Here is a 27,023-nt window from a genome sequence, read left to right on the forward strand (position 1 = left end):
CAAAAACTTAAACAATAAGAATTAGAATATTTTCTTATTGTACTTTTATGTTGAATTCATTGAACAGTGTGCCTTTAATTTGTTTTTGTGTATCACATTCCTGCATGCTTAATAATTTTGGCTGACCTCTTTCCTATGTGTAAAAGGTTCCCTAAGTCCTCTCTTTTTATGTTGGTTTCATAGTATAAATGACTAAACTATTTTGTTCTGAAATATTTCTGAAAGTTTTCTACTGTTACATAAAGGGATATAAAACCCCAAAATGTACTTTTGTTCAGATAGAGTATAACATTTTTAAAAGTTTCCAATTACATCTATTATCAAATTAGATTTTTTCCATGCTATTCGGTGTTGAAGAGATACTTATCAGGCATATGGAGCACTACATGGCAGGAAATAGTGCTGCTATCTAGTGTTCTTCCATATGGATAACATTCTTGCAAAACTGCTGCCATATAGTGCTCCAGAAATGGGCCGGCTCCTAAGCAAACATTCCTGCTTTTCAACTAAAGATACTAAAAGAATAGAGAAACATTTGATAATAAAAAAAATATATAAAGTAGTTTAAAATCACATGCTCTATCTGAATCATAAAAGAAACATTTTGGGTTTCTTATCTCCTTAATAAAACTATATTCCGAAGAACACCTGTTCAATATCTGATTTTGTCTCTTTGCAGCTTCCAATCAAAGCTGGACAACAGAATACCCACACCAAAGTGAGCATGGAGCACAACAAGGAATGTCTCATAAACATTTCAAAGTACAAATTTTCTCTGGTCATAAGTGGACTAACAAATATCTTAAAAAACGTAAACAACATGGTGAGTTTGTGGCTTTGTCAATGTTAACAGTTTTCTATGTGCAAATGCTTATTAGAAAATGATAAGATTTTTAAATACTATAACCCTATAACAAAATGTTATCATAGATATTGTTTAATGATATTCTTTAAATGCTCTACTGGGTACTAAACACCACTAATTTATTATAATTTTTTGCTCCATTTGTAATTTAACATGCTATTTATTTAGTTATTTGTTAATAATATAGTATTCGTTGATATTGGGGACAACCAGTCAGTAAGCTTTTGCTCTATATCTTACACTTGAAAAGAAGACTTTTGTCTGTGACTAAATACAGTAAGGTCCTGAAATAATTGGACACTAACACAAGTTTTGTTTACCAAAATAAATTCAAGTTACACTTAAATAATGAATATTGGCTTAAAGTACAGTCTCTCAGCTTTAATTTTAGGGTATTCACATCCACATTGGAGGAAGAGTTTAGAAATGACAGCTATTTAAACCTTAGCACTCTCCCACCTTGAGGGAGATCTGGGGGCTCCCACCCGCTCCTACCCCGGCGATTGGGCCTGTATAGTGACAGGCATCAGCAGGGCTTCACGTTATGCGCGGAGACGTCGCGCGCAATGACGTGATGACGTCACTGCTCAACTTTATTTAAACTTAACAATGTTAAGTATAGGAAAAGGGGCCATGCTGCTTAGAAGCCTGTATCTCAGGCATCTAAGCAGCTACAGTCCCCCAAGACCCACCGTTGGAAAGGTAACCTTTCCAACAGTGTAAGTCTTGGGGATCTGGAAAAAGATAAAAAAATTTAAAAAAAGAAAAAAAAAACTTTTGAACTTCTTAGCACCCAGGTGGGAAAGTGCTTAGCACTCAAAGGGTAAATATGTACCCTCTTCTTTTTCAAGAGACCAAAAGTAATTGGACAACTGACTCAAAAGCTGTTTTATGGACAGGTGTGGGCTATTCCTTTATGATTTCGTCATTAATTAAGCAGGTAAAGGTCTGGAGTTGATTCCAGGTGTGACAAATTTGGAAGCTGTCGCAGTGAATCCACAACAGGCGTTCAAAGAAGCTCTCAATGCAATTGACAGGCCCCAGCCATCCTTAGGCTTAAAAAAAAAAAAAAAAAAAAAAAGAAATCCATCAGAGAGATAACAGGAACATTAACCCCTTAACGACATGCGTCGTACAGGGTACGTCGCACACAACCTGGTCTTTAAAGACCAGCGACGTACCCTGTACGACGTTGGGGTTGAAAGCGGCTGGAAGCGATCCTGATCGCTTTCCGGTTATTGCAGTGATGCCTCGATATCGAGGCATAACTGCAATAACATTTTACCCCATCCAATGCAGAGAGAGCCACTCTGTGACCCTCTTTGCACCGGACATCGATGGCCCGCAATCGTTGGTGGGTGGGAGCTGACATGGGAGGCGGGTGGGCGGCCATCGGTGGATTATTGTGCAGAGGTGGGCTGGATCGCTGGGGGCGCGCACGGACGCGCGTGGGAACCATTACACTATGGAACAGATTTAGTTTAAATTTAGAGGGAGAGAGGGGGGGATATAAAATTTAATTTAGATAATTGAAGCGATCTGGGAGGGGGTGGGGGTTTAGTCTTGGTGGGGGGAAGCTACACTACAGAAAAGTGGGGGGGAAAAATAAAAAATATATATTTTATTGTAAACTGGGTACTGGCAGACAGCTGCCAGTACCCAAGATGGCTCCCAATAATGTAGAGGGGGGGTTAGAGAGCTGTTTTGGGGGGATCAGGGAGGTTTGGGGCTAAGGGGGATCCTACACAGCAGCATATGTAAATATGCTTAAAAAAATAATAATTAAAAAAAGATACCTTTTATTTTAGTACTGGCAGACTTTCTGTCAGTACTTAAGATGGCGGGGACAATTGTGGGGTGGGGGAGGGAAGAGAGCTGTTTGGGAGGGATCAGGGGGTCTGATGTGTTAGGTGGGAGGCAGATCTCTACACTAAAGCTAACATTAACCCTGCAAGTTCCCTACAAGATCATTAATTAACCCCTTCACTGCTAGACATAATACACGTGTGATGTGCAGCGGCATTTAGCAGCCTTCTAATTACCAAAAAGCATCGCCAAAACCATATATGTCTGCTATTTCTGAACAAAGGGGATCCCAGTGAAGCATTTACAACCATTTATGTCATAATTGCATAAGTTGTTTGTAAATAATTTCTGTGAGAAACCTAAAATTGCGAAAAAATTTACGTTTTTTTAAAATTTGATCGCATTTGGCGGTGAAATGGTGGCATTAAATATACCAAAATGGGCCTAGATCAATACTTTAGGTTGTCTACTACACTACACTAAAGCTAAAATTAACTCTACAAGCTCCCTACATGCTCCCTAATTAACCCCTTCACTGCTGGGCATAAAACACGTGTGGTGCGCAGTGGCATTTAGCAGCCTTCTAATTACCAAAAAGCAACACCAAAGCCATATAAGTCTGCTATTTCTGAACAAAGGGGATCCCAGAGAAGCATGTACAACCATTTATGCCATAATTGCACAAGTTGTTTGTAAATAATTTCTGTGAGAAACCTAAAGTTTGTGAAAAAATTTGTGAAAAATTGAACAATTTTTTTTTAATTGATCGCATTTGGCGGTGAAATGGTGGCATGAAATATACCAAAATGGGCCTAGATCAATACTTTGGAATGTCTTCTAAAAAAAAATATATACATGTCAAGGGATATTCAGGTATTCCTGACAGATATCAGGGTTCCAATGTAACTAGCGCTCATTTTGAAAAAAAGTGGTTTTGAAATAGCAAAGTGCTACTTGTATTTATTGCCCTATAACTTGCAAAAAAAAAGCAAAGAACATGTTAACATTGGGTATTTCTAAACTCAGGACAAAATTTAGAAACTATTTAGCATGGTTGTTTTTTGGTGGTTGTAGATGTGTAACAGGTTTTGGGGGTCAAAGTTAGAAAAAGTGTGTTTTTTTCCATTTTTTCCTTATATTTTATAATTTTTTTAATAATAAATTATAAGATATGATGAAAATAATGTTATCTTTAGAAAGTCCATTTAGTGGCGAGAAAAACGGTATATAATATGTGTGGGTACAGTAAATGAGTAAGAGGAAAATTACAGCTAAACACAAACACAGCAGAAATGTAAAAATAGCCCTGGTCTTTAAGGGAAAGAAATTGAAAAATGGCCTTGGTCCTTAAGGGGTTACCATAGCAGGAACATCAACAGTTTGGTACATTCTGAGTAAAAAAGAATACACGGGTAGGCTCTGCAACACAAAAAGGCCTGGATGTCCATGGAAGAAAACAGTGGTGGATGATCGTAGGTAAAGAAAAACCCCTTCACATCATTCAGCCAAGTGAAGAACACTCTCCAGGAGGTAGGCATATCATTATTCAAGTCTACCATAAAGAGATGACTTCACAAGAGCAAATACAGAGGGTTCACAGCAAGGCGCAAACCATTCATAAGCCTCAAAAATAGAAAGGCCTGATTTAGACTTTGCCAAATAAAATCTAAAAAAGCCAGTCCAATTCTGGAACAGCATTCTTTGGACAGATGAAACTAAGATCAACCTGTACCAGAATGATGGGAAGAAAAAAGTATGGAGAAGGCTTGAAATGACTCATGATTGTTGCAATTCCTAAATGTTTCAATATTTTTGTTCAACCCCTTGAATTAAAGATGAAAGCCTGCACTTCAATTGCATCTCGGTTTGCTCATTTCAAATCAATTGTGGTGGTGTACAGAGCCAGAATTATGAAAATTGTGTCAGTGTCCATTTATTTATGGATGTAACTTTGCATTTGTGTTTTATATTATGATACTTTCAGGAACGTGTTTTGTGCTTGGTGGATCATTTTTGTGTATTTTACCTCACTGTATACATTTCACATGTTTTGCTGCATAGCAGCTAAATCTCAATCTATTAACTGTTGCTAAGATGGAGTTGTCATGCTGCTGCAGCTTTGCCAGGTATTCGCTCTCAAACAGCTGAGATGGCTTTCTGGAATCTCTCCTTTCAGGCCTCCAGTATTCCTCTTTCTGTCGTGATACATATAAGTGACAGATCACAACTTGTTTTGGTGATTGACAGGGCAGAGAATTGAAAAGGAGGAAATACTTCTCATATAATCCAAAGTTTTATTGGTACAGGATCAGACAACAAAGAAAACACAACGTTTCGGGGTCAATACCCCTTAGTCATGTGATGAAACACACCTAGGACACACCTGCTTAATTAGGCTAATCAATTAACCCTTAATGCAACTTGCATAGTTACTCTAGCACAGTAATGTATTAACACTGACCCCTGCTGACCAGGTGTGAAATGGCATGTGAATTAAAAACAAAAACCTGTTAATCAAAAAAACCTACCAGGCAATAATTTACAATTTCTTAGTTAATTCTAACTTAATGTGAGCACCAACAGTAATACAGCAGGAATATGTACAACCAATATGCCCTCCGTATATATACAAGATTGAAGCAAAAAATTAAATAAAAAAAATAATTTATAACTGCATACAGGATACCCAATGGAACACAATCAGATGGTGAAAAATGTATTTCAATATCCGCCATACAAGCATTACTTAGATGGAGGAGTCTGATTTGATGTACGCACCAATTTCATTTTATTACCACTTGGTGTGGATTACCATATTTCTAAGAGATGAAAAAGAAGAAATAAAAAAGAGGCCTAGAGTGATAACTCATAACCTCAGTGTCACCTCAATAGAAAACAGCCCAATTGATCTCTCTATTCATCCCCTTCGGTTCCAGGGTATCTAACTTAAAAATCCAATAGGATTCACGTTGTTTTAATAATTGTATTCTATTACCACCACGCCTAGGAATTTTGACGTGGTCGATAACCTGGAACTGAAGCTGACTGATATTGTGGCCAGCTGACAGAAAATGATATGCCACAGGAGCAGTAGTAACCTTTCACCTGATATTGCTCTTGTGTTCGGTTATGCGGTCGCCCACCCGTCTGGTGGGCTCCCCTACATAAGCCCGCCCACAAGGACATTTAATCATATAGATCACATAGCTGGTATTTCATGTATAATAATCTTTATACCTGCATTTATGTCCTGTTAGTAGGTGTGAAAAAGGACTCTTAGTGATAGATCCACAATTAGTACAGCCCAAACAAGGGAAACAACCCAAGTTTTTCTTAGTGATATATCCCTGATGAGGATTTCTGCCAGGACCCACATCTGCCCTCACTAGGGTATCTCTCAAGCTTCTATTTTGCTTATAAGCTGGCATTGGGTATTGGCAGAACTCCTCAACATTGGGAACACCGTTTTGCAAAATGCCCCAATGCTTACGTATGATGTGCATAATGCATTGATTCTGTCTGCAAAAGCCTGAGACAAAAACCATTCTCTTGCTTTTATCCTGTATGGGTTTAGGTCTAAACAACGTTTCTCTATCTATGGTAGATACATTATCAATGGTCTCTTTGATCAATGTGGGTGGATATCCCCTCTGGATGAACTTATCACCCATCTCTTCAAGTCTAATCTGTGACTTATCGGCATCATCCACAATCCTTCTAACCCTGAGCATTTGACTGCGTGGGAGGGATTTCACCAGGGGTAGAGGGTGTGCACTTTCATAATGGAGTAAACTATTTCTATCTGTACTTTTCCTGAACAAGTCAGTCTTGAAGCCCATACCATGTTTAGTTATAGTTACATCCAAAAAATCAATACTGGATTCACTCCATACCAGTTTAAACTTTATTTGTAGAGTGATTTAAATCTGTTACAAAGGACTCCAGAGCTCCAACTCTAGCCAAATACCAAAAATATCGTCGATGTAGCGCCACCAAGTGGCGCCACACCCGCGAAATTCAGGATGCTCGAATACAAGTTTTTCCTCAAATAGATCCATAAAAATATTGGCATAATTAGGGGCGACGTTGGAGCCCATGGCAGTCCCCTGCAATTGCATAAAAAACTGGTTCTCAAAAAGGAAATAATTATTGTATAGAATTATTTCTAAGAGTTGAAAAAAAGAAGCAAACTTCAAGAGTGGAATATAGCCCACATGAAGACAGTGCATTACTGACCGAACCGATGCCACCAGCATGTGTGATTGAAGTATATAAGCTGGTGACATCAAGGCTGAAAAGAATCAGTTTGTCAGTAGCTAATTCCAAGCTGTGTAACTTTGTAAGGAAGTCATTGGTGTCCTTAATAAAAGTACATGACTGCTCCACCAACGGTCTTAAAATCTTATCCAAATATATTGCTATATTAGAAAAAATGGAATTTGACCCTGCAACAATGGGACGACCTGGTGGAGCAGTCATGGACTTGTGGACTTTCGGTAACACATATAGGACAGGAGTAATAGGGTCCTTTACCTGTAAAAACTGACCAGTTTTCTTATCAATGACTTCAGATCTCAGTGCAAAGTTTACACATGATTGGATTTCCTGACGTAGTTTAAAAATTGGATTAAACGAAATAGGCTTATATACAGATTGAACACTCAGCTGGCGATAAATTTCATCCTTATAACTAGACTTATTGAGAATGACGGTTGCTCCACCCTTGTCGGCGGGCTTCAAAATAATATTGGCATTCCCCCTAAATCTAGACAAAGCCTGGTGTTAATTCTTAGAAAAATTACTTTCCTTAAATTTACCCTTTAAGTGCTGATTACTCACCCGCTGTTGCAGTTTCTTGATATCAGACAACACTAAACTTTCAAAGGTTTCAATACCATGGTGTGTCTGCTGTGGGTAAAAAGCTCTTTTGTTTCTTAAGCCTAAGTCACTGATATTAAGAGACAATTTAGGGGCAGGTAATACTGCATTGACACCATTTTTAATAATCCCAGTACCGTGCATCAAATCAGAGGACAACTTAGGTTTCAAACACATTTCCCCCAGTCCCAATTGAGTCCCATGTGATGTAGCATACCAGTGCTTCAATCGGATGTTCCTAAAGAACCGATGAATGTCTTTATAGGTCTCAAAGGGGTTGAAGTCACTTGAGGGACAAAACGACAGACCCTTCTGTAGTACAGCCGTCTCATAGTCGTCAAGCTGATAGAGCTATTTATAACTATGTCTTGCGGGATCTTGTTACACTCCCAGACTGAGGCTTCCCTGTTGATCTCACCTTGGCCAGCTGGTTTCCGCCTGTGTTTGCGGCCGCCACATTTCCTGGAACTCCTTCGCCATCGCTCTGGGTAAAATCCGAGGAGTTGGAACTGCTGTTACTCAACGCCCCCGGCTGGTGTTGATGACGTCTCCTCTGGCCGGATGCGTTACGTCGCATCTTAACCTGTGGGTCATAGATCCATCTGTAGACCCGATTAGAGGAGTAATCCTGCTCGTCGTGCTGGAACTTTGTTCTTTTCCGTTCTTCAATGGTTTTTTTCATCTCGGCTATGAGGTTCCGGTTTTCAGACATCATCTTGTCAAAGTCCACCTCAGAGGCAGACTGTCTTATCTCCTCCTCCAGCTTTGAGATAGATCCCTTGAGCTCATCAATCTCTAACTGTAAGTATTCCACCGTGAGCACGATAAGGTCAAATGAGCACTTGTTTAGGATGTGCTCAAACTTACGGAAATACTCAGTGTTTTCTTTTAGCAATGTGGGACGGGTACTCATGCGCAATCCCCGTGGGATGCGTTTTAACCCTGAAGTACTCTGCTGTTGTGTTTTCTTTGTTGTCTGATCCTGTACCAATAAAACTTTGGATTATATGAGAAGTATTTCCTCCTTTTCATTTCTCTGCACTATTATATTTGAGTGTGGCAGTCACTCTGAAGGATTACTCTCACCTCTTTGAGGACTTGTGCCCTGTGCTGGATTCCATTTTTTATTGGTGATTGACAGGAGCAGAGGGTCCAAGTGTGTCTGCAGCTACCTGTAGAATTCTTAGTTTAAGATAGTTCTGCCATTAATTGTTTTGTTCTATTTGCAAAATTTGTATTTAAACAGACATATGTTTTTGATACTTCTGCTTTGCTTTTAGTGCCTTCTTATGTTGAAGATATCTTTTTGAATTGTGGGGTTTTCTTACAAGGAGTGTGTCATGATTGTTTGTTTTAGTTTTATTTCTCATATGCATTATCCTTATTTGGCCTCATATATTCATTCCTTCATCTCTGCCTTTGCAAAAAAGTTGGTGTTCATTTGGTTGCTACTTTTATCATTTTTATGTCTGTTGGCCTACACAAACTTTTTTTTTCTCATACAGGTAGAAGATTTGCACAAATCTAAGCATTTGTAGCTCACCGTATTTCATGTTCCCAAGCCCTAAAGGCTTCTAAACAAGGTTTCCTCTTCTTTTTTAGAGTGACTGTAGAAGAGGATTGTATTGCAACCAACCTTTGGGATTATTCCCTTTAGTTTAATTTCAGATGAGACCATTGCTGCTGAGCTTTACATCTTCATGAAAAATTCCTGGTATCCTGGTGGGCCTATCCAGCACTGGTAGGCTATCTCATTATACAAAGTCACCCCTCAGTTGGTGATTTAAAAAAAAAAAAAAGCAGATATGAGTGGAGTTTTCTATAGCCTTGTTAGGAGCGTGTTCACCACATAGCCCAGTCTATTTTGCCTGGAATCATATTAGAACTCAAGTGATATGGTCCCATCACAAATCCTCTCTTCTGACAGACATTCAAGAATTGAAAGATACTTTATTTGTATTTTTTGTTCAGAAGGTCTGGATTTTCTATGAATATTACCTGGCAGCCGTTTTTCACTGATCAAGGTTTGGGCAGAAATCAACCACAATGTGGTTGATGCCGTGTATTGGTTGCTTTGAATTTGTATAAGACTATTCATTTTTCCACAGCTCAAAGTAATGTTTGGAAGCTACTTAAGATATGTCTGATCACATTTTCTTTCATATGATGGTGAGAGTCAATGAGCATTGACGTGTGGGAATGAATTCCCTCCAATAGGAGGAGGCAAAGAACCCCAAACAACAAATGTTTTTAAGCACTCCCACCTCCCTGTACTTCTCAGTTTGTTCTCTGCCTCCCAGGAGGAAGGTAGAGATTAGAGTGGTTCCAGTTTCTACGTTGACAGGGGTACTCAGACCTATGTGAGAACCCTTTAATCCCTTGTTTCCTGGATTATGGGTTATAAGAGTACTTGGTTAATGATGCAGTATTTCCTTATAGGATTTCAGTCATAACCCCCCTCAGGTGTCTCTTAGCCTCCTCCTTTGGGATCGTCGGTACTCCTCTCCTATAGCCTCTGCTGGTTAACAGAGGGTTAATGTAATGTTTCAGTACACACTGTATTGTGGACTATAGACTCTCATCTTTACTGTTATGCCTTGGGGGTATGTCAAATTTTATTTAGCAAATTTTTAGTTTTACACACTGTCACTTTTGTTATTTCTGCAGTGTAACTCTACAGGAGAGCTAATGGTTTGTCTTTTCTAGCCGGAGCGCTATTTGAAGGAGCGTTCAGGCTCCTTACTTGGGCAGGGTACAGTGTAGAATGGACTACATTGCAAAGTGTTTGTTCCTGGGAGAGTGCAGCGGGAGTGTGTTATTCCAGTGTGGTAGACTTTCTGCCTAATTTTCACGCATTTCACTCACTCTCTTTTCCTCTCCTGTCAGCCATTGCTGAGTGCCGACCGTGCATCTCCTTCCTGCTAGGTTTTGCAGTTGATTTGAAGGTGTTAAGTTCCCTATCGACAGAGCTATAATAAAACAATTATTTCTCCAACATAGGTGTGTCCGGTCCACGGCGTCATCCTTACTTGTGGGATATTCTCTTCCCCAACAGGAAATGGCAAAGAGCCCAGCAAAGCTGGTCACATGATCCCTCCTAGGCTCCGCCTACCCCAGTCATTCTCTTTGCCGTTGTACAGGCAACATCTCCACGGAGATGGCTTAGAGTTTTTTAGTGTTTAACTGTAGTTTTTATTATTCAATCAAGAGTTTGTTATTTTAAAATAGTGCTGGTATGTACTATTTACTCTGAAACAGAAAAGAGATGAAGATTTCTGTTTGTAAGAGGAAAATGATTTTAGCAACCGTTACTAAAATCGATGGCTGTTCCACACAGGACTGTTGAGAGGAATTAACTTCAGTTGGGGGAACAGTGAGCAGACTTTTGCTGCTTGAGGTATGACACATTCTAACAAGACGATGTAATGCTGGAAGCTGTCATTTTCCCTATGGGATCCGGTAAGCCATTTTTATTACAGAGTAAATAAGGGCTTCACAAGGGCTTGTTAAGACTGTAGACATTTTCTGGGCTAAATCGATTCATATATAACATATTTAGCCTTGAGGAATCATTTAATATGGGTATTTTTGTAAAATAATATCGGCAGGCACTGTTTTAGACACCTTATTCTCTAGGGGCTTTCCCTAATCATAGGCAGAGCCTCATTTTCGCGCCGGTATTGCGCACTTGTTTTTGAGAAGCATGACATGCAGTCGCATGTGTGAGGAGCTCTGATACATAAAAAAGACTTTCTGAAGGCGTCATTTGGTATCATATTCCCCTTTGGGCTTGGTTGGGTCTCAGCAAAGCAGATACCAGGGACTGTAAAGGGGTTAAAGATAAAAACGGCTCCGGTTCCGTTATTTTAAGGGTTAAAGCTTCCAAATTTGGTGTGCAATACTTTTAAGGCTTTAAGACACTGTGGTGAAATTTTGGTGAATTTTGAACAATTCCTTCATATTTTTTCGCAATTGCAGTAATAAAGTGTGTTCAGTTTAAAATTTAAAGTGACAGTAACGGTTTTATTTTAAAACGTTTTTTGTACTTTGTTATCAAGTTTATGCCTGTTTAACATGTCTGAACTACCAGATAGACTGTGTTCTGAATGTGGGGAAGCCAAGGTTCCTTCTCATTTAAATAGATGTGATTTATGTGACACTGAAAATGATGCCCAAGATGATTCCTCAAGTGAGGGGAGTAAGCATGGTACTGCATCATTCCCTCCTTCGTCTACACCAGTCTTGCCCACTCAGGAGGCCCCTAGTACATCTAGCGCGCCAATACTCCTTACTATGCAACAATTAACGGCTGTAATGGATAATTCTATCAAAAACATTTTAGCCAAAATGCCCACTTATCAGCGTAAGCGCGACTGCTCTGTTTTAGATACTGAAGAGCATGAGGACGCTGATGATAATGGTTCTGATATGCCCCTACACCAGTCTGAGGGGGCCAGGGAGGTTTTGTCTGAGGGAGAAATTTCAGATTCAGGGAAAATTTCTCAACAAGCTGAACCCGATGTGATTTCATTTAAATTTAAGTTGGAACATCTCCGCGCTCTGCTTAAGGAGGTGTTATCCACTCTGGATGATTGTGAGAATTTGATCATCCCAGAGAAACTATGTAAAATGGACAAGTTCCTAGAGGTCCCGGAGCCTCCAGAAGCTTTTCCTATACCCAAGCGGGTGGCGGACATTGTAAATAAAGAATGGGAAAGGCCCGGTATACCTTTCGTCCCTCCCCCCATATTTAAAAAATTGTTTCCCATGGTCGACCCCAGAAAGGACTTATGGCAGACAGTCCCCAAGGTCGAGGGGGCGGTTTCTACTTTAAACAAACGCACCACTATACCCATAGAAGATAGTTGTGCTTTCAAAGATCCTATGGATAAAAAATTAGAAGGTTTGCTTAAAAAGATGTTTGTTCAGCAAGGTTACCTTCTACAACCAATTTCATGCATTGTCCCTGTCACTACAGCCGCGTGTTTCTGGTTCGATGAGCTAGAAAAGGCGATCGATAGTGATTCTCCTCCTTATGAGGAGATTATGGACAGAATCCGTGCTCTCAAATTGGCTAATTCTTTCACCCTAGACGCCACTTTGCAATTGGCTAGGTTAGCGGCGAAAAATTCTGGGTTTGCTATTGTGGCGCGCAGAGCGCTTTGGTTGAAATCTTGGTCAGCGGATGCGTCTTCCAAGAACAAATTGCTTAACATTCCTTTCAAGGGGAAAACGCTGTTTGGCCCTGACTTGAAAGAGATTATCTCTGATATCACTGGGGGTAAGGGCCACGCCCTTCCTCAGGATAGGTCTTTCAAGGCCAAAAATAAACCTAATTTTCGTCCCTTTCGTAGAAACGGACCAGCCCCAAGTGCTACGTCCTCTAAGCAAGAGGGTAATACTTCTCAAGCCAAGCCAGCCTGGAGACCAATGCAAGGCTGGAACAAGGGAAAGCAGGCCAACAAGCCTGCCACTGCTACCAAGACAGCATGAAATGTTGGCCCCTGATCCGGGACCGGATCTGGTGGGGGGCAGACTCTCTCTCTTCGCTCAGGCTTGGGCAAGAGATGTTCTGGATCCTTGGGCACTAGAAATAGTCTCCCAAGGTTATCTTCTGGAATTCAAGGGGCCTCCTCCAAGGGGGAGGTTCCACAGGTCTCAATTGTCTTCAGACCACATAAAGAGACAGGCATTCTTACATTGTGTAGAAGACCTGTTAAAAATGGGAGTGATTCATCCTGTTCCATTAGGAGAACAAGGGATGGGGTTCTACTCCAATCTGTTCGTAGTTCCCAAAAAAGAGGGAACGTTCAGACCAATCTTGGATCTCAAGATCCTAAACAAGTTTCTCAAGGTTCCATCGTTCAAAATGGAAACTATTCGAACAATTCTTCCTTCCATCCAGGAAGGTCAATTCATGACCACGGTGGATTTAAAGGATGCGTATCTACATATTCCTATCCACAAGGAACATCATCGGTTCCTAAGGTTCGCATTCCTGGACAAGCATTACCAGTTCGTGGCACTTCCTTTCGGATTAGCCACTGCTCCAAGGATTTTCACAAAGGTACTAGGGTCCCTTCTAGCGGTACTAAGACCAAGGGGCATTGCAGTAGTACCTTACTTGGATGACATTCTGATTCAAGCGTCGTCCCTTCCTCAAGCAAAGGCTCACACGGACATAGTCCTGGCCTTTCTCAGATCTCACGGATGGAAAGTGAACGTAGAAAAGAGTTCTCTATCTCCGTCAACAAGGGTTCCCTTCTTGGGAACAATAATAGACTCTTTAGAAATGAGGATTTTTCTGACAGAGGCCAGAAAAACAAAACTTCTAAACTCTTGTCAAACACTTCATTCCGTTCCTCTTCCTTCCATAGCGCAGTGCATGGAAGTAATAGGTTTGATGGTAGCGGCAATGGACATAGTTCCTTTTGCGCGCATTCATCTAAGACCATTACAACTGTGCATGCTCAGTCAGTGGAATGGGGACTATACAGACTTGTCTCCGACGATTCAAGTAAATCAGAGGACCAGAGACTCACTCCGTTGGTGGCTGTCCCTGGACAACCTGTCACAAGGGATGACCTTCCGCAGACCAGAGTGGGTCATTGTCACGACCGACGCCAGTCTGATGGGCTGGGGCGCGGTCTGGGGACTCCTGAAAGCTCAGGGTCTTTGGTCTCGGGAAGAATCTCTTCTACCGATAAATATTCTGGAACTGAGAGCGATATTCAATGCTCTCAAGGCTTGGCCTCAGCTAGCGAAAGCCAAGTTCATACGGTTTCAATCAGACAACATGACGACTGTTGCGTACATCAACCATCAGGGGGGAACAAGGAGTTCCCTGGCGATGGAAGAAGTAACCAAAATCATTCAGTGGGCGGAGACTCACTCCTGCCACCTGTCTGCAATCCACATTCCAGGGGTGGAAAATTGGGAAGCGGATTTTCTGAGTCGTCAGACATTACATCCGGGGGAGTGGGAACTCCATCCGGAAATCTTTGCCCAAATTACTCAATTGTGGGGCATTCCAGACATGGATCTGATGGCCTCTCGTCAGAACTTCAAGGTTCCTTGCTACGGGTCCAGATCCAGGGATCCCAAGGCGACTCTAGTAGATGCACTAGTAGCACCTTGGACCTTCAAACTAGCTTATGTATTCCCGCCGTTTCCTCTCATCCCCAGGCTGGTAGCCAGGATCAATCAGGAGAGGGCGTCGGTGATCTTGATAGCTCCTGCGTGGCCACGCAGGACTTGGTATGCAGATCTGGTGAATATGTCATCGGCTCCACCATGGAAGCTACCTTTGAGACGAGACCTTCTTGTTCAAGGTCCGTTCGAACATCCGAATCTGGTCTCACTCCAGCTGACTGCTTGGAGATTGAACGCTTGATCTTATCAAAACGAGGGTTCTCAGATTCTGTTATTGATACTCTTGTTCAGGCCAGAAAGCCTGTAACTAGAAAAATTTACCACAAAATATGGAAAAAATATATCTGTTGGTGTGAATCTAAAGGATTCCCTTGGAACAAGGTAAAGATTCCTAAGATTCTATCCTTTCTTCAAGAAGGATTGGAGAAAGGATTATCGGCAAGTTCCTTGAAGGGACAGATTTCTGCCTTGTCTGTGTTACTTCACAAAAAGCTGGCAGCTGTGCCAGATGTTCAAGCCTTTGTTCAGGCTCTGGTTAGAATCAAGCCTGTTTACAAACCTTTGACTCCTCCTTGGAGTCTCAACTTAGTTCTTTCAGTTCTTCAGGGGGTTCCGTTTGAACCCTTGCATTCCGTGGATATTAAGTTATTATCTTGGAAAGTTTTGTTTTTGGTTGCAATTTCTTCTGCTAGAAGAGTTTCAGAATTATCTGCTCTGCAGTGTTCTCCTCCTTATCTGGTTTTCCATGCAGATAAGGTGGTTTTACGTACTAAACCTGGTTTTCTTCCGAAAGTTGTTTCTAACAAAAACATTAACCAGGAGATAGTCGTGCCTTCTTTGTGTCCGAATCCAGTTTCAAAGAAGGAACGTTTGTTGCACAATTTGGATGTTGTTCGCGCTCTAAAATTCTATTTAGATGCTACAAAGGATTTTAGACAAACATCTTCCTTGTTTGTTGTTTATTCTGGTAAAAGGAGAGGTCAAAAAGCAACTTCTACCTCTCTTTTTGGATTAAAAGCATCATCAGATTGGCTTATGAGACTGCCGGACGGCAGCCTCCTGAAAGAATCACAGCTCATTCCACTAGGGCTGTGGCTTCCACATGGGCCTTCAAGAACGAGGCTTCTGTTGATCAGATATGTAGGGCAGCGACTTGGTCTTCACTGCACACTGTGACAAAACCAATCTCGCCACTGTACATTGGAGGGCCTGTTATGGAACATTCTTTGGGCTGGAGGTACATGGGCTTAAGGATACCCAGAGACTGCATGGAAATATGGAATTTTATATGCTGGACACCCCATGTACTTTCATACCTCTGTCTTATGTCTATGTCACCCTGTATCCATAAATACAGGATGGGTACAGGGTGTGAGTGCCCCTTGTGGGAGCAATTGTGACTCTATAAGCAAAGTGGGCATAAAAGACTTTATAGCTAATAAGAACTGTTCCTATATTCTGTAATAAGATGTATTCTATGTATGTTTAAGATCTGATTGTGTCTCAGGAGTCTGTCTGGGTAAACTGATTGTGTCCTTGTGTGATTATGTTAACTAGACTGCCCAACATCAGATTGTCTGAGTAAACGTTCTTCCCTAGTTAATTAACTTAATATGTTAATCTGTTTTACCTGTGAATAGACAATTGTTTGATGCATTGTTCATATGTTTGCTTTACTGTTAAACCAATGCCCTTTGTAACCTGAAGCGAGGGTGTATAAATCTGTGTGCTGCCTTCAAATAAAGCAGACATTCTGTTTTAAACCTGAAACTGGCTGGGTTGTGAATTGCTGATTCCCTATGCAGGACATTGTTCATCTGGTATTAACCCTTGGTACACAGTGGGTACCGTAACATTGGTGGCAGCGGCGGGATGAACCTTATCGCCCAGAAGAGCAACTACACAAGCCAGTAACCTCAGGAAGAGGGGGATTATTACAATACTGACTAAGATGGAAAAGAGAAAAGTAAATTTTGCAGCTTTTAAAAACTTCCTGGAAACAGAAGGAGAGATTGATGGGTACCTTGCGGATTTTGAGAGGCAATGTGCACTACACAAGGTACCCGCAGAGGACTGGGTCACGATATTATCTGGAAAATTATCCGGCCGGGCCAGAGAGGCTTTTCGGGCCATTCCAGATGAGGAAGTCAGGGATTATAATACTGTAAAAGAGGCTCTGCTCTCCAGGTATGCGGTTACACCGGAGGCATACCGGAGGCGGTTCAGAGACACTGTTAAATTAGCTGGAGATTCCTACCTTGAGTGGGCATGTAAGGTGCACCGCACAGCAGCTCACTGGATAGCGGGGTGCCAAGCCATATCTGGGGAAGAGGTGCTGCAGCTATTCCTGTTGGAACATTGCTTCGACAAGTTACCCGCAGGAGTTCGAGAGTGGGTTCGGGACCGTAAACCCTCCACCCTGCAGGAAGCGGCTCGCTTGGCAGATGAGTATACGGATGCCCGCAAACTGGACACTGCTACCACTAAGCCCCCTGCTAGAGTGGAGTACAGACCCCCAGTCACCCCAGCAGCTGCCAGTTACCAAACCCCGGCGCACCGCTATACCACACGGCCTCTGGCCACGAACTACCCTCAGAGAGCCCTGTTCAATTTGCGGTGCTACTCACAACCTATTCGGTGCTTTAGATGTAAGCAACTAGGGCACAAAAGACCAGAGTGTCCCCTAAACGCAGCGAACCAAGCGCAGTCCTGGAGAAGACCCGCCGGCGGAATCCCACGTAATCCTCAGCCTGCGGCCCGCTACGTAGAGGCGCAAGAATGCTGGAGCATCCTACATGAGGCAGACCTTGTGCAAGCTGCCCACCGGAATAACCGGCAACTGGTTAAAGTGAATGGGAAGAAGGTCAGTGGTCTACGGGATACTGGTGCTACCATGACCTTGCTTCAAAAGAACTTGGTGTCTGAGAAACAGTACACTGGAGACACTGTGGCTGTGAGGGTAGCAGGGGGCGATGTGTTCAGCCTACCTGTTGCCAGGGTACATTTGGATTGGGGAGTGGGCGCTAGACCTGTGAATGTGGGGGTCAAGAAGGACTTACCTGCTGATGTTCTTCTTGGAAATGACTTGGCCCCCCTTGTTTCTGCCTACGCTCCTATGGGTCCCGCTGATGTTAACTCTGTGACTACCCGTGCCCAGATCCATGCAGCAGAGACTGACCCACCTGCTGCTAAGCCCCAGGACGATGAGCTCAGTAAATCTCTATCCGCTATTGATATGTGGAGGTCCCGTTACAATGCGCTGATGAAGGAGAAGAGGAGCGCAGAGGAAAAAGCACGTTTAGAACGTGAATCTCTGCTAGACAAGCTGCACCGACAGACTGCAGAAAACACCAGCTTGAGAGTGGAACATGAAACATTAAAGACAAACTTAGTGACACTGGAGGAGAAGCTGACGCTGGCTCATAGTGAGGTGCAGCAACTCAAGGGCACCCTATGTCAGTATGAAGGGATTGTGGATACCTATAAAGAGCAGGTACAGAAAACTCGTAAAGAAGCTGATGGGATTTTGAAGGACTGTTTGGCCCTGGTCTGGGCACTGAGGAATTTGAACCCTTGTTTGTATGGACAGGAATTCTCTCTCATAACGGGAATACAGATGGATTGTCCCAGCAAACTGACATGCCTACCAGGCGCTCTGGTGGTATATGCCACAGTATATACCCTGGACAGCCGAGCATGACAAACCAGAGGGAGAGGAGTTTGATGGTCCTGTCCCCCAGCAACACGGCTGTTTAGCCAAAGGGGAGACGATTGGTCTCCCCCTCCAGCAGCACAGCTATGTATCCGAAGGGGAGACAGTCGGTCTTCCCCTCCAGCAACCAGGCTCCCACCAGGCTACTTCCATGGTAGTGCTGGCACCCGGGCAGAGTACAGCTGGTCTCTGCCCACCTCGCAACCCACCAATTCAGCGTACCAGTCCCCCACACAGCTGTGGTGAGGCACCTGGACATGGACAAGTTTTCCCCGTACTCAGGTGTAGTAACCATTTATTGTGGGTGGGCTGTACTACTAATTGTGTTTTATGGGTGGGTTGCTGGACTAACCAGGGCACTGACCGGCAGGAGGTCAGATACCCTGTTAGTCTGTTTGGAAAAGGGGAGAGATGTGACAAAACCAATCTCGCCACTGTACATTGGAGGGCCTGTTATGGAACATTCTTTGGGCTGGAGGTACATGGGCTTAAGGATACCCAGAGACTGCATGGAAATATGGAATTTTATATGCTGGACACCCCATGTACTTTCATACCTCTGTCTTATGTCTATGTCACCCTGTATCCATAAATACAGGATGGGTACAGGGTGTGAGTGCCCCTTGTGGGAGCAATTGTGACTCTATAAGCAAAGTGGGCATAAAAGACTTTATAGCTAATAAGAACTGTTCCTATATTCTGTAATAAGATGTATTCTATGTATGTTTAAGATCTGATTGTGTCTCAGGAGTCTGTCTGGGTAAACTGATTGTGTCCTTGTGTGATTATGTTAACTAGACTGCCCAACATCAGATTGTCTGAGTAAACGTTCTTCCCTAGTTAATTAACTTAATATGTTAATCTGTTTTACCTGTGAATAGACAATTGTTTGATGCATTGTTCATATGTTTGCTTTACTGTTAAACCAATGCCCTTTGTAACCTGAAGCGAGGGTGTATAAATCTGTGTGCTGCCTTCAAATAAAGCAGACATTCTGTTTTAAACCTGAAACTGGCTGGGTTGTGAATTGCTGATTCCCTATGCAGGACATTGTTCATCTGGTATTAACCCTTGGTACACAGTGGGTACCGTAACACACACTTTTACCAAATTTTACAAGTTTGATACTTTTGCTTCTTCTGAGGCTATTTTTGGGAGAAAGGTTTTGCAAACCGTGGTGCCTTCCATTTAGGTGACCTGATTTGCTCCCTCCCTTCATCCGTGTCCTAAAGCTTTGGTATTGGTTCCCACAAGTAAGGATGACGCCGTGGACCGGACACACCTATGTTGGAGAAAACAGAATTTATGTTTACCTGATAAATTGCTTTCTCCAACGGTGTGTCCGGTCCACGGCCCGCCCTGGTTTTTTAATCAGGTCTGATAATTTATTTTCTTTAACTACAGTCACCACGGTATCATATGGTTTCTCCTATGCAAATATTCCTCCTTTACGTCGGTCGAATGACTGGGGTAGGCGGAGCCTAGGAGGGATCATGTGACCAGCTTTGCTGGGCTCTTTGCCATTTCCTGTTGGGGAAGAGAATATCCCACAAGTAAGGATGACGCCGTGGACCGGACACACCGTTGGAGAAAGCAATTTATCAGGTAAACATAAATTCTGTTTTATTTTTTCCTCAACTGACATTTTATGGTAATAGCCAAGGGTCTAATATTACTGAAATTTGACTTGCTTAATTTTTTTTAGAATCTGTTCTTTTACTCGCTTTGTGTTTTTCTCTTGTTAAGTGTATCCAGTCCACGGATTATCCATTACTTGTGGGATATTCTCCTTCCCAACAGGAAGTTGCAAGAGGATCACCCACAGCAGAGCTGCTATATAGCTCCTCCCCCAGCTGTCATATCCAGCCATTCTCTTGCAAGCCTCAACCAAGATGGAGGTCGTAAGAGGAGTGTGGTGTTTTATACTTAGTTTATTCTTCAATCAAAAGTTTGTTATTTTTAAATGGTGCCGGAGTGTACTGTTTATCTCAGGCAGTATTTAGAAGAAGAATCTGCCTGCGTTTTCTATGATCTTAGCAGAAGTAACTAAGATCCATGGCTGTTCTCACATATTCTGAGGAGTGAGGTAACTTCAGAGAGGGAATGGCGTGCAGGTTTTCCTGCAATAAGGTATGTGCAGTTAAAATATTTTTCTAGGAATTTGCTAGAAAATGCTGCTAATACCGAACTAATGTAAGTAAAGCCTTAAATGCAGTGATAGCGACTGGTATCAGGCTTATTAATAGAGATACATACTCTTATAAAAATGTAATATAAAACGTTTGCTGGCATGTTTAATCGTTTTTATATGTATTTGGTGATAAAACTTATTGGGGCCTAGTTTTTTTCCACATGGCTGGCTTGAATTTTGCCTAGAAACAGTTTCCTTAGGCTTTCCACTGTTGTAATATGAGTGGGAGGGGCCTATTTTGCCGTTTTTTTGCACAGCAAAAATTACAGACACAGACATCCAGCTTCTTCCTGCATGATCCAGGACATCTCTGGAGGGCTCAAAAGGCTTCAAAGTCGTTTTTGAGGGAGGTAAAAAGCCACAGTAGGGCTGTGGCAGTTGTTGTGACTGTTTGAAAAAACGTTTTTGTCTTTTATTATTCCGTTTTGGGTATTAAGGGGTTAATCATCTATTTGCAAGTGGGTGCAATGCTCTGCTAACTTGTTACATACACTGTAAAAATTTTGTTAGTGTAACTGCCTTTTTTCACTGTTATTTCAAATTTTGACAAAATTTGTGTTTCTTAAAGGTGCAGTAACGTTTTTTATATTGCTTGTAAACTTGTTTAAAGTGTTTTCCAAGCTTGCTAGTCTCATTGCTAGTCTGTTTAAACATGTCTGACACAGAGGAAACTACTTGTTCATTATGTTTGAAAGCCATGGTGGAGCCCCATAAGAGAATGTGTACTAAATGTATTGTTTTCACCTTAAACAGTAAAGATCAGTCTTTAAATGTAAAAGAAATATCACCAGAAGATTCTGACGAGGGGGAAGTTATGCCGACTAACTCTCCCCACGTGTCAGACCCTTCGCCTCCCGCTCAGGGGATGCACGCTAATATGGCGCCAATTACATTAGGGACGCGCATAGCGATTACCTTGCAGGACATGGCTGCAATCATGAATAATACCCTGTCAGAGGTATTATCCAGGTTGCCTGAATTAAGAGGCAAGCGCGATTGCTCTGGGGTTTGGAGAAATACAGAGCGCGCAGATGCTGTAAGGGCCATGTCTGATACTGCGTCACAATATGCAGATCATGAGGACGGAGAGCTTCAGTCTGTGGGTGACGTCTCTGATTCGGGGAAACCTGATTCAGAGATTTCTAATTTTAAATTTAAGCTTGAGAACCTCCGTGTGTTGCTTGGGGAGGTATTAGCTGCTCTGAATGACTGTAACACAGTTGCAGTACCAGAGAAATTGTGTAGGCAGGATAAATACTATGCGGTGCCGGTGTGTACTGATGTTTTTCCTATACCTAAAAGGCTTACAGAAATTATTAGCAAGGAGTGGGATAGACCGGGTGTGCCTTTTTCCCCACCTATATTTAGAAAAATGTTTCCAATAGACGCCACTACACGGGACTTATGGCAGACGGTCCCTAAGGTGGAGGGAGCAGTTTCTACTTTAGCAAAGCATACTACTATCCCGGTTGAGGACAGTTGTGCTTTTTCAGATCCAATAGATAAAAAATTGGAGGGTTACCTTAAGAAAATGTTTATTCAACAAGGTTTTATTTTACAGCCCCTTGCATGCATTGCGCCTGTCACGGCCGCGGCGGCATTCTGGTTTGAGGCCCTGGAAGAGGCCATCCATACAGCTCCATTGACTGAAATTATTGACAAGCTTAGAACACTTAAGCTAGCTAACTCATTTGTTTCTGATGCCATTGTTCATTTGACTAAACTAACGGCTAAGAATTCCGGATTCGCCATCCAAGGGCGTAGGGCGCTATGGCTTAAATCCTGGCCAGCTGACGTGACTTCGAAGTCTAAATTACTCAACATTCCTTTCAAGGGGCAGACCTTATTCGGGCCTGGTTTGAAGGAAATTATTGCTGACATTACTGGAGGTAAGGGTCACACCCTTCCTCAGGACTGGGCCAAAGCAAAGGCCAAACAGTCTAATTTTCGTGCCTTTCGAAATTTCAAGGCAGGTGCAGCATCAACTTCCTCCGCTTCAAAACAAGAGGGAACTTTTGCTCAATCTAAGCAGGCCTGGAAACCTCACCAGTCCTGGAACAAAGGCAAGCAGGCCAGAAAGCCTGCTGCTGCCTCTAAGACAGCATGAAGGAACGGCCCCCTATCCGGTAACGGATCTAGTAGGGGGCAGACTTTCTCTCTTCGCCCAGGCGTGGGCAAGAGATGTTCAGGATCCCTGGACTTCAAAGCTTCCCCTCCACAAGGGTGATTTCATCTTTCAAGGCTATCTGCAAATCAGATAAAGAAAGAGGCATTCCTACGCTGTGTGCAAGACCTCCTAGTTATGGGAGTGATCCATCCAGTTCCGCGGACGGAACAAGGACAGGGTTTTTATTCAAATCTGTTTGTGGTTCCCAAAAAAGAGGGAACCTTCAGACCAATTTTGGATCTAAAGATCTTAAACAAATTCCTCAGAGTTCCATCTTTCAAAATGGAAACTATTCGGACCATCCTATCCATAATCCAAGAACGTCAGTACATGACCACAGTGGACTTAAAGGATGCCTACCTTCACATACCGATTCACAAAGATCATCATCGGTTTCTAAGGTTTGCCTTTCTAGACAGGTATTACCAATTTGTAGCTCTTCCCTTCGGGTTGGCTGCAGCCCCGAGAATCTTTACAAAGGTTCTGGGCTCACTTCTGGAGGTTCTAAGACCGTGAGGCATAGCGGTGGCTCCGGATCTAGACAACATCCTGATACAGGCGTCAAGCTTTCAAGTTGCCAAGTCTCATACAGAGATAGTTCTGGCATTCCTGAGGTCGCACGGGTGGAAAGTGAACGAGGAAAAGAGTTCTCTATCCCCACTCACAAGAGTCTCCTTCTTAGGGACTCTTATAGATTCTGTAGAAATGAAAATGTACCTGACGGAGTCCAGGTTATCAAAACTTCTAAATGCTTGCCGTGTTCTTCACTCCATTCCGCGCCCTTCGGTAGCTCAGTGTATGGAGGTCATCGGCTTAATGGTAGCGGCAATGGACATAGTGCCATTTGCGCGCCTTCATCTCAGACAATGCAATTATGCATGCTGAGTCAGTGGAATGGGGTTTACACAGATTTGTCCCCTCTGCTAAATCTGGATCAAGAGACCAGAGATTCTCTTCTCTGGTGGTTGTCTCGGGTACACCTGTCCAAGGGTATGACCTTTCGCAGGCCAGATTGGACAATTGTAACAACAGATGCCAGCCTTCTAGGTTGGGGTGCAGTCTGGAACTCCCTGAAGGCACAGGGATTGTGGACTCAGGAGGAGAAACTCCTTCCAATAAATATTCTGGAGTTAAGAGCGATATTCAATGCTCTTCTGGCTTGGCCTCAGTTGGCAACACTGAGGTTCATCAGATTTCAGTCGGACAACATCACGACTGTGGCTTACATCAACCATCAAGGGGGAACCAGGAGTTCCCTAGCGATGTTAGAAGTCTCAAAAATAATTCGCTGGGCAGAGTACCACTCTTGCCACCTGTCAGCAATCCATATCCCAGGCGTGGAGAACTGGGAGGCGGATTTTCTAAGTCGTCAGACTTTCCATCCGGGGTAGTGGGAACTCCATCCGGAGGTGTTTGCTCAATTGATTCATCGTTGGGGCAAACCAGAGTTGGATCTCATGGCGTCTCGCAAGAACGCCAAGCTTCCTTGTTACGGATCCAGGTCCAGGGACCCAGAAGCGACGCTGATAGATGCGCTAGCAGTGCCTTGGTTCTTCAACCTGGCTTATGTGTTTCCACCGTTTCCTCTGCTCCCTCGACTGATTGCCAAAATCAAACAGGAGAGAGCATCTGTGATTCTGATAGCGCCTGCATGGCCACGCAGGACTTGGTATGCAGACCTAGTGGACATGTCATCCTTTCCACCATGGACTCTGCCTCTAAGACAGGACCTTCTGATACAAGGTCCTTTCAACCATCCAAATCTAATTTCTCGGAGACTGGCTTCTCCAGTCAGTCATTGATACTTTAATACAGGCATGAAAGCCTGTTACCAGGAAAATCTACCACAAGATATGGAGTAAATATCTTTATTGGTGTGAATCCAAGAATTACTCATGGAGTAAGGTTAGGATTCCTAGAATATTGTCCTTTCTCCAAGAGGGCTTGGACAAAGGATTATCAGCTAGTTCCTTAAAGGGACAGATTTCTGCTCTGTCTATTCTTTTGCACAAGCGTTTGGCAGAGGTTCCAGACGTCCAGGCATTTTGCCAGGCTTTGGTTAGAATTAAGCCTGTGTTTAAACCTGTTGCTCCCCCGTGGAGCTTAAACTTGGTTCTTAAGGTTCTTCAATGAGTTCCGTTTGTACCCCTTCATTCCATTGATATTAAGCTTTTATCTTGGAAAGCTCTGTTTTTGATGGCTATTTCCTCGGCTCAGAGTCTCTGAGCTATCTGCCTTACAATGTGATAATCCTTATCTGATTTTTCATGCAGATAAGGTAGTTCTGCGTACCAAACCTGGGGTTTTACCTAAGGTGGTTTCTAACAAGAATATCAATCAAGAGATTGTTGTTCCATCATTGTGTCCTAATCCTTCTTCAAAGAAGGAACGTCTTTTACATAATCTGGACGTAGTCCGTGCCTTGAAGTTTTACTTACAAGCTACTAAGGATTTTCGTCAAACATCTTCCCTGTTTGTCGTTTGCTCTGGACAGAGGAGAGGTCAAAAAGCTTCGGCAACCTCTCTTTCCTTTTGGCTTTGGAGCGTAATACGCCTAGCCTATGAGACTGCTGGTCAGCAGCCCCCTGAAAGGATTACAGCTCATTCTACTAGAGCTGTGGCTTCCACCTGGGCCTTTAAAAATGAGGCCTCTGTTGAACAGATTTGCAAGGCCGCGACTTGGTCTTCGCTTCACACCTTTTCCAAATTTTACAAATTTGATACTTTTGCTGCTTTGGAGGCTGTTTTTGGGAGAAAGGTTCTTCAGGCAGTGGTTCCTTCCGCTTAATCCTGCCTTGTCCCTCCCATCATCCGTGTACTTTAGCTTTGGTATTGGTATCCCACAAGTAATGGATGATCCGTGGACTGGATACACTTAACAAGAGAAAACATAAATTATGCTTACCTGATAAATTTATTTCTCTTGTAGTGTATCCAGTCCACGGCCCGCCCTGTCCTTTTAAGGCAGGTCTAAATTTTAATTAAACTACAGTCACCACTGCACCCTATGGTTTCTCCTTTCTCGGTTTGTTTTCGGTCGAATGACTGGATATGACAGCTGGGGGAGGAGCTATATAGCAGCTCTGCTGTGGGTGATCCTCTTGCAACTTCCTGTTGGGAAGGAGAATATCCCACAAGTAATGGATGATCTGTGGACTGGATACACTACAAGAGAAATACATTTATCAGGTAAGCATAAATTATGTTTTTCTGCACTGAAGCTGCTAATACTACATTTTGTGTACTGTATATCTCCTGCTATACGCTTTGAAATCTAATATACCTGTCCCCATAGTATCTCTCTCTGATCACACTAGAGGGTAGATTTTTGACCTTACATTCTCTCAACCTCTGTACATATCTTGCACAGTTTTCTCACCAGCTCAATTATATGTCTCATTTTATGCATTCAGGTCAGTCTGCTCCACTCTGCAACAAAATGCTTTTTCTCCTCCTGTGTATTTTTTACAGGGATCCTCTATGGATTTTTCCTTTGACTTTAATAATAATTTCGTCTCTACTATAGTTAAAAGTTTGGTGACTTTCCTGCAATCATCTATGCTTAAGAGTAAATCTTGTGACAGTATGCCAGAAAATGTTTCAGGATCTCAGTTATCTAGACAAAAGGAGATGATTCCTGACATTTTGCAAGTCTGTAATTCTGAATTTTCCTCACGGGGATTTTTTTTTTTTTTTTAGAGGCTCAAAGATCCATTCTTGATTTAAATTCTGATAGCCCATCTATGTTTAAGGTTGTGCATTTGCAATCCTTACTGCATAAGGTCCTTAAGACTTTGGGCCTAAAATTTAATTTTCCTCAGAAGATTTCTTAACTGTGTTTGTTGTTTTTTTTGTTTTTTTTATTAAACGTCTTTTTCTTGTTCCTGACCTTGTTATGGATATAATCTCTAATGAAAGTTAGAAGCCAGGTATTCCATTTGTTCTGTTAACTCGGTTAAAAGGGACATGAAACCCAAAATTTGTTTCTCATGATTTATATAGTGCATGCATTTGTAAACAACTTTTCATTTATTTACATTATCAATTTTGCTTCATTCTTTTGGTATACTTTTTTGAAAGATCAACAATGCACTACTGGGAGCAATTTGAACACACTGGTAAACCAGAGGCATATATGTGCAGCCATCAATCAGCAGCTAGCTCCCAGCCCCTGAGCCTATCTAGATATGCTTTTCTTTCATGTAATTGGCAAGTGTCCATGAGCTAGTGACGTATTATTATCAGGTATTTG

The 27,023-nt window shown here is 42.4% G+C and overlaps 1 protein-coding gene across 7 annotated transcripts in view; it reads left to right on the plus strand.

The window, feature by feature from the left end:
* NF1 (neurofibromin 1) overlaps window positions 1-27,023 on the plus strand; it is a 1,508,106-nt gene that overhangs the window by 109,478 nt on the left and 1,371,605 nt on the right. For all 7 annotated transcript variants that reach the window (XM_053707520.1, XM_053707522.1, XM_053707523.1 and 4 more), the window contains exon 2: window positions 680-823. In XM_053707520.1, coding sequence (XP_053563495.1) covers window positions 680-823 — 144 coding nt within the window. The remainder of the gene's footprint in view (window positions 1-679; window positions 824-27,023) is intronic.

The sequence above is a fragment of the Bombina bombina genome, chromosome 3, assembly GCF_027579735.1.
Source record: "Bombina bombina isolate aBomBom1 chromosome 3, aBomBom1.pri, whole genome shotgun sequence".
NCBI classification, from domain to species: domain Eukaryota; kingdom Metazoa; phylum Chordata; class Amphibia; order Anura; family Bombinatoridae; genus Bombina; species Bombina bombina.